Below are 8,093 nucleotides of genomic sequence, written 5' to 3'. Positions count from 1 at the left end.
CAGGCCCTGGTCTCCCCGGAGCCCTTCTCCGGCAGTTGGGAACTCCCCAGCTGTGTTCCTCCGCCGCGTTCCCATGGCTGCACTCCCGCCTCTCCCCCACCTCACACCGCAATGACAGCGCTGCGTCTTCTCCTCCTTCAGCTGCTCTGCTGCTGCCCCCGAGGCTGGAGGGCCCCCTCTCCCCGCCTCCAGCCACCACCCCTGGTGGTCTCCTGCTGGGGCCCTCACCGACAAGTCTCTCAGCGGCGGGACGATGAGCGCTGGGTCTCATGCCTGTGGAACAGCACCATGAACTTGCGTTACCAGCCTGCCCCAGGAGCAAGACCGGAGGCAGAGAGGAAAGAGGGGCGGCCACCACCCCCACCACGCTGCTTCTGGTACCTGAACTCGGCCTGGGTGAAGAACACCTCGCGCTGGTCAGGCCAGGTCATGCTGCAGACAGGCCTCCTACCAGCAGGTGCTCCTCCACCTGTGGCCTCCAGCCTCCTTACGGTGCAATGCTCATCTGCCTCATGCGCTGCACCCGAGTGCTTTCACCACAACGTGAGCATTGAAATGTCTGGGCAGGATATGCGGCTGTTCGTGCTTTGGCCGCAGACGCACCTGATCCGCGCGTGGCAGCCAGTAGAGCTGGGCTGGTGTGCACGCCTCAAGAGTGCCAGCTGGCAGTACCGCTTCAGCAGCCAGGGGGGCAGCCCCTCTACCCTTCTCCTTCCCAGCAGTGAGCACCAAGACACGCCACCACCTGCTGTCTACCCAACAGCCGAGTTGCAACAGACCTGTGCCACCTACTACAGCTACCGCTTGACTGTGCGCTATAGGCACCATGGGCTCCACGTTGCTTCCGTCAGCATCAAGCAGATGCCTCACGTAAGCCTCAGCCTCTCTCTCAAAGTAGAGCCTGACTTGCTGCATGTCCTCAGTGTCGGCTCCAAGCTCCTTAGTGTCCCTCAACAGCCCCTCAGCCTCTCCTGGAGGCTTCAGCCCCTTACACCAAGGACACTGGCCTACAGACTGGTGGACACGCAGGCTATAGGAGGTTGGCTCCGTTCCTACAGTTCCTTTACTCTGCAGAGCAACTTCTGTGGCACTCCCACACCTCAGAGCCTGGGTGAGGTGGTGGTGGCCAGCATTTATTTTCATGTTGATGGAAAGAGGTTCGAGGAATTGACAGGAGAACTACATCTACTCAATGGTACCCTGAGCCTATCTGCAGGCAAAGAAACTCCCACCCATGTCAACCTTCACCCAGGAAAGACCAACAGGAGCACTTACATTTTCAGGTACAATCACAGAATGTTTTACACAACCAAAGAAAACAACAGCCCTATTTCCACAGATGGCCCTAACACACGGACAGTGTTCTACCAACACAAGGAGCTCTCCTACCTACTCTCCATAGAGTTCGTGGCCTTCCAGTGGTACAAGTTCAATATGTACCTTTATATGAATCAGAAGAGGGCTTTGTTTAGGTCTCTGGCAGAAAGAGACCTTGAAGTCCATGTTTTCAGCAGTGGCCGTCCTTCTTTTCTGCAAAGCTTTACTTATTTAGTGTGGTTTATCCCTGCACAACATCCGATGCTACAGTGCGAGTGGACCTTCCATCTGCAGCTTTTTGGAACACAAAAAGACCACCTTCTCCAGAATAGCACATACACATACAACGATCATGTAAGAAACGCCACACGTTTTGTTCGTCGCTCTGCTTTACCCTTTGATCCAGAGAAATACACGGGGTTTGTGGCAAAAGTGAACTGTACCAGAACTGCACATACACCAGCTCTCTTAGGAGTCAGAGTCAACAACTATGCTGCAAAAACCATAGAAGCACCAGTGTCTTGCCAGAAACAAGCCTGTTACATACACACCGTGTGGATTCAGAGACCTGTTCTTCACACCTCTATCCTGCGCCAGAAAAGGGGGACATCTTTCTCTCTCTTTGTCAGATTGCTAGTAGACTGCAGCATCGGTATAACTGTCAAGCCCTTGTGGCGAATCTATCCCGTTCCAGACACAACAACTATTCCAGACTGGGAAAAACCAATGAACTCTTCTTTGATGTATGGTGTAGACATGATACTCATAACTGTTCCCAGTTTTACTTTAGATTATGGGTTGTATCTGTTTTATTTCACTGTTGAGATAATTCCAATTAGGACCAAAACAGTCCTCAGGGGCTCAGATAAAATTTTTGTTCAGATCGAGAGGACCGACCTAGTGGCAAATATTGCAGGAGGCACGTTCCGCGCAGTGGGTTTTTCTGATAATTGGACTCTTGATGGCTCTGCATCCTACGATCCTGATTCACAGGAAGGACTAAAGGGAATCACATTTACTTGGTACTGCACTAAAGACGTGTCAGACTATAAAAACATGAAATTCAGCCCGGCAAAGAGATGCCATCCAGCCCAGAGGGATTTGAAATGGTTAACATCCTCAGGTCCAGTTCAAGCAATGCCACCAGAATCCCTCCCAGGAAACACTGTATACTACTTTCGTCTAGTGATTCAAAAGGATAGAAGGAGCAGTTATGCCGACCAAACTGTAGATGTGCAGCCCAGCTCCCCACTCCTTCTGGACATGACATGCCTTGAAAACTGTGGCAGCACTCTGATTCCAACAGAGAGATTTACTTTGTCTGGAAAATGCCTAAACTGCAGAACGAACAGCCAGCCAGTCTACTACTGGTCCCTTTTTTCAGAAAACTCTACAGAAATTAGCTTTGACTGGTCTTCCAGAACCTCAACAGGGAGGTCTGGGGCTTACCTGTCTATACACGCTCTGACTTTTACAAAGACTGCACATCGATCCTACATACTTCTGTTAAAAGTAACTACCTGGGATGGTAGGTCCTCAATCTACAGACACGCATTTAAGGTAAATTCTCCTCCTAGGGCTGGCAAGTGTACCATCAACCCACACTGGGGTACAGCCTTTCTGACAAAATTTGTTGTTCAATGCAGTGGATTTTCTGACAGCAATTTACCTCTGATGTATAAAGTGATAGTAGCTTCCAATGTACCGAAAACTACCAAAATAACTTCTGTGGAGGAAAATACATTTGGCACAATTCTGTACTTTGGTTATCAGCCTAAAACTCCTCCATCTTTTCTCCCAATTGGAGTGCCCTCCCAGAAGTACACCTTGACACTTTACGTTCAAGTCTGTGATTCCCTTGGGGCGTTTACCCAAGTGAATTTATATGTCCGCGTACGGAACCCAGTTAACAGTCGACCACTAGCTGCTGTGTTTCATGAACTGCTGGCCTCAGTGAGTGGTTTAAGCGCACCGATGACATCTTATCTCCAGACTGGAGACTATTTTAGCTCAGGTTATTTGGCTTATCTGGCAGCCTCAGTCTTAAACTATATTAAAGCCTCACCACCTTTCGAGCTCCTTAAGGCTCAGTTTCGGGAAAGCCTGATTAAAACAGTCCTGAATATTTCAGTTGAGAGCACAATGGAAATCAACCAAGTAGTTGCTTCTCTTTCTCAAGTCACAGAGGAAGCTGATGAATTGAACGTTAGATCACAAGACCTTGTCATTAAGAAACTGATAGAAGTAACGGGAGTACTGAAGATAGAGAGGAATGAGACCCATTGGTCTGAGGAAGCAGAAATTCAGACCAGTGGAATACTAAGATGCTTGTCCAACATCCTGAGAGCCGCTCGCCTGCATCGCAGGAACGTCAATGTACGTGGAGTTAAGCAAGTCTTCTCCATCATGGAAAATTTAACAGAGATAGTTTTCCAGGGCAAAGTCCCTGGAGAAACAGAAACTCTAATGGAAACAAAACACTGGAATATCACTCTGAGGAAAGATGAAACCTGGAACATCGCAAATGCTTTCTCTACCAGAAACACCTGCAGGAATTGCTTTTATCCATCACTGAAAAAGGGAGATTATTCAGGATTGCCCCACGAGGCTGTGATTTCCACTGCCCTTTTTGAGTTTGATGAGAACCCCTTCCCTTGGCTAGGTTACACATCAGAAATCACAACAATGGTCTTGGGGTTCAAAATGGCAGAGACCAAGGCTAATGGGGATCTACTAGGGATTGTGCCTGAAGGAGCAGAAATTACTATTGCTAGGAAAGATAAGGAATCTTCAGCTTTTCAGTTAGCAATGGGACCTGATAAAACACAAGCTTACACAACTGGAGGATTTAGTTTCGAAGTCAACAGAAATACTAAGAGCATATACATCCAGATCCTGACAAAATTAAAAGTTACTTTTAAGGTGCTAGTATTTACAGGTGCCAATGTCACTCATGCTCAACCCATAGCCTCGTTTTCTGCTTTTCACAACATGCCAACAGTTGCAAACAAAAATGAGACGGCTAGCACTGACTGTAACATTAAGGCTCCCTATATTATCTGTCTCCCAGAGTCACTGCTGACAGCCACAGCTCAAGGAAGCAGTACAGGCACTCATAATATCTCCATTGTCTTACTGACACCCTATGTCGTAAGGTATCAAACCCAGAGACTGGTGAGCATACACGTTTTCAGCGATCAGTGCTTATTTCTGGATGGGGTTCGCAGTCTGTGGAGAGAAGACACGTGCAGGCTTGGCTCCTTGACCGACTGGCAGAGGGTACACTGTGTCTGCAATATGAAGCGGAGTCGCAGAAGTCTGTCAGTCCACACTGCGTCAAACGCATCCACGTTCGACATCAGGTTCCTGGCAGCCAAAGTAATAGTTACCCCCAACACAGTAGATCTGGGAAGAGCCCTGATAGCAGACATACCTAAAAACCCAGTGACCCTCTTAACAGTGCTCTTTATTTTTGCTGTCTACTTTCTTTTGTCCCTCTGGGCCATGAAAAAAGACAGGGCTGACAGGAACAGCAAAGACAAGATTATAGTTCTGCCAGACAACGACCCCTTTGATAAAGTGAGTTTTTTGGTCACTTTATACACAGGCAGTCGCTGGGGAGCTGGAACCAAAGCAGATGTCTTTCTTCAGCTCATCGGCCAGAATGGCATGAGTGATGTCCATTGTTTACGGCACCCACATTTTCCATCTTTCCAACAAGGAAGCACTGATTGCTTTCTGTTAACTACTAAGAAAGACTTGGGAGACATTTGTTCCTTCAGGGTCTGGCACAATAACAAGGGCCCATCTCCAAGCTGGTTCTTAAGCAGAGCCAAAGTTGAGAATATGTCCACCAGGAAGACCTGGTTCTTTATGTGCAGGAAATGGCTTTCTCTTGACAAGGGTGATCACTTACTAGAAAGGACATTTTCCGTCACAAACCCCAAGACACCTCTGCCCAGAATCGACTATTTTTTGATTAATCTTGCCAACAGCCTGACAGAGGGCCATTTGTGGCTCTCGATTTTTGCTCACGTTCTCACTGGCACTTTCAGCAGGCTCCAAAGGTTGTCTTCGTGTTTAGCAATATTATTATTAAACTTGCTTGTTAACATTATGTTCTTTAATGCTGACAAGAATGAAGAATCTCCAATACACTTGAGGTATTTGAGATCAATAACAGTAGGAATTGAATGTGCTTTGGTTACCATACCTGTGGAAATTATGATAATTGCCTTATTTAAGTATTCCCAGAAGGAACCTTCTCCTCATGGTGTGGCCCAGACGGACCCACATGCAAGTTCACCCCTCCTGTCTCGATATCTTAAGAACTGGAAGGAACGTTTTGAAAAATTGTACCTTTCAGAAACTTCAGCACAATCGAGGAATATTAGTCCCCTGGAGAACCTTCCTGGTCCCAGCAACTCACAGAGCCCACCATGTTCCAGAAAGACAAGAAGCAAGGGAGCTCCCCAAAACTGGAGTAATTGCACAGTTTCTGAAAGAGATGCAAATGTAATTGGAACGGAGGAGCAGACGATAGCCACGAATTCCCCTCCAATGGCTAAGGCCTGCCAGAGAAGACCACCATCAAATTCCAATTTTAGTAATAATTACGCAGAAGAAGGGGACAACTTTCAGAAAGAAAGGAAACCACTAAACATTACCACCATGCCCTTTCACAAGAGACCGCGCGTTATTTTTTGGTGGTGGTGCGTCTATCTCTCATGGGCACTAGTTATAGCTGTCACTGGGCTATCATCATTTTTCATTGTGTTATATGGTTTGTCTTATGGCTATCAGACTTCACAAGAGTGGCTTTTAGCGTCTGCAATCTCCTTTATTGAGAATGTGTTTCTCCTTTCAGTTCTAAAAATCAGTTTTTTCTCAGCTATGAGTACAATTCGTCCAAAATACTGTGAAAACATCACATGGTTAACTCAGGAAAACTATTCTGAGATTAAGTTGGCTAAAGAAACAATGAGTGATGATGAGATGAGAGAGATGCACTTGAAACTTGCTAAAGTCAGAGGCACCAAGCAGTATAAGCCTTTAGAAGCTGATGAAATTGCGATCATGCTGAAAAGGGCAAAAATTAAAGTCAAGGCATTTATTTTTGTAAAAGGTTTCATCAGCCACCTTGTCTTTTTAACACTGCTATTAAATTTTGCCTATTCCCCTGAGAACACCAACAGTTTCCACTGCAACCGATTCATCCGTAACCAATTCTCTCCACAACTCTCCAGTGTAGAGAAGCTAGAACATATCTATGTGTGGGTGAAGGACTTGTTCTTGCCTTTGATCCACAATGACATTCAGCCAACCTTTCTTCCCGACAGCTGGTCCAAAATCATTGGTTTGCCTAGGATGAGGCAAGTGCGGGCTAAAGGTACTGAGAAAAAATGTTTCCATCCTCACAGCTTTGTAAATAACTTTGTGATCAGTAAAAGCCACTGTCTTCACAAATACGGCAGTGACATCCCAGAGAAAGGTGACTACGCTGGCACTTGGGCCAAGGTTGCCAACCAGTCTGTTTCCAAGGATGCCAGCAGTTACGGTGGGTTCACTCACCAGCGAAACAGGACTCCGTGGATGTATTATTCATATGGAGATTTGCACACATATGGACCAGCAGGGTACACGTTTTACTTTTTCCCTGGAGAAGGAAGACCTAATTCAACGACAAGGCTGGATGCTCTACAACAGAGCAACTGGCTTGATGAAAAGACATGGGCTGTGATCATTGAACTAACTACATTTAACTCAGATGCAGATCTCTTTTGCACCATCTCAGTCATATTGGAAATGTCTCCTTTTGGGATCATAAAACCAAGTTTGTCAGTACACTCTTTCGCACTCCCCATTTTTCATCAGCAAACTAAAGCTCAAATGTTTGTGTTTGTAATTGTTCTTGCCTTTCTGTTCATTTACATTGCAGATGAGCTTCACATCATAGGCCAAGAAAAAAAAGATTACGTTAAAAACATTTCCAATATAATCAACTTTGGTTTAAAATCAGCATTCCTCCTTTGTGTTTTTTTAAAGGTCATAAAGTTTAAGGTAGGAGCAGATATAGTGAAGTTTTACTTACTTCACCCAAATGATTTCATTCCTTTTCATGCAGTTTCTCATTTAGATCAGATTTTAAGGATTACTATGGGCTTTTTAGCATTTCTTGTAGTCTTGAAAACTCTAAAATATTCTCAATTTCTTTATGATGTGCGCCTGGCACAAAGATCGATCTCGGCAGCCCTTCCTGGAATCTCCTCAATGGCCCTCGTGGTGGTGGTGTACTTCTTTGTATTTATGGCTTTTGGCTACCTTGTGTTTGGGCAGCATGAATGGAATTACAATAACATGATTCACTCAGCTCAGACCATATTCTCTTACTGTGTGTCAGCTTTCAGAGATACCGCATTTTCCTCCAACAGGTTGCTGGGTGGTCTTTTCCTAGCCTCTTTCATGTTGGTGATGATCTGTGTCTTGATCAATCTCTTCCAAGCTGTTATTATGTCTGCCTATGGAGATATGAAACAACCCGTATATGAAGAACCATCTGACGAAGCACAAGTGGTTACTTTTGTATTGCAAAGGCTCAGAAGCATATTTTATCTTCTCATCTGTAAAATGTCCAAAACCAGTGAGCCTGATCTTTTTCACAGTGTACTCTATGGGCAGCCTGAGAGAAGACATCAGCAACGTTTAGGGCTCAAGAACAGAAAAATAAATGGAAAAAAAATGGTTTGTCTTGTCATATGAGCAAGGAAAGATTTTGT

The 8,093-nt window shown here is 45.6% G+C and overlaps 1 protein-coding gene across 1 annotated transcript; it reads left to right on the top strand.

Annotated features, from left to right (window-relative positions):
- Positions 1 to 111: 111 nt before the first annotated feature.
- On the top strand, positions 112 to 8,076 carry PKDREJ (polycystin family receptor for egg jelly). The gene has a single exon (XM_087766529.1). It carries the CDS (start codon positions 112 to 114, stop codon positions 8,074 to 8,076), a length of 7,965 nt encoding a protein of 2,654 aa, XP_087622655.1.
- Positions 8,077 to 8,093: the final 17 nt, after the last annotated feature.

This window comes from Nipponia nippon, unplaced genomic scaffold (genome assembly GCF_047370975.1).
Source record: "Nipponia nippon isolate SJK-2023a ecotype South Korea unplaced genomic scaffold, ASM4737097v1 scaffold_3, whole genome shotgun sequence".
Taxonomy (NCBI): Eukaryota; Metazoa; Chordata; class Aves; order Pelecaniformes; family Threskiornithidae; genus Nipponia; species Nipponia nippon.
Note: the sequence above shows the minus strand (reverse complement) of the source record. Positions and strands in the feature narration are given on the sequence as shown.

Excerpts from the sequence above, each read along its gene's own strand:
- PKDREJ (XM_087766529.1), top strand. The coding sequence starts at position 112 with ATGACAGCGCTGCGTCTTCTCCTCCTTCAGCTGCTCTGCTGCTGCCCC.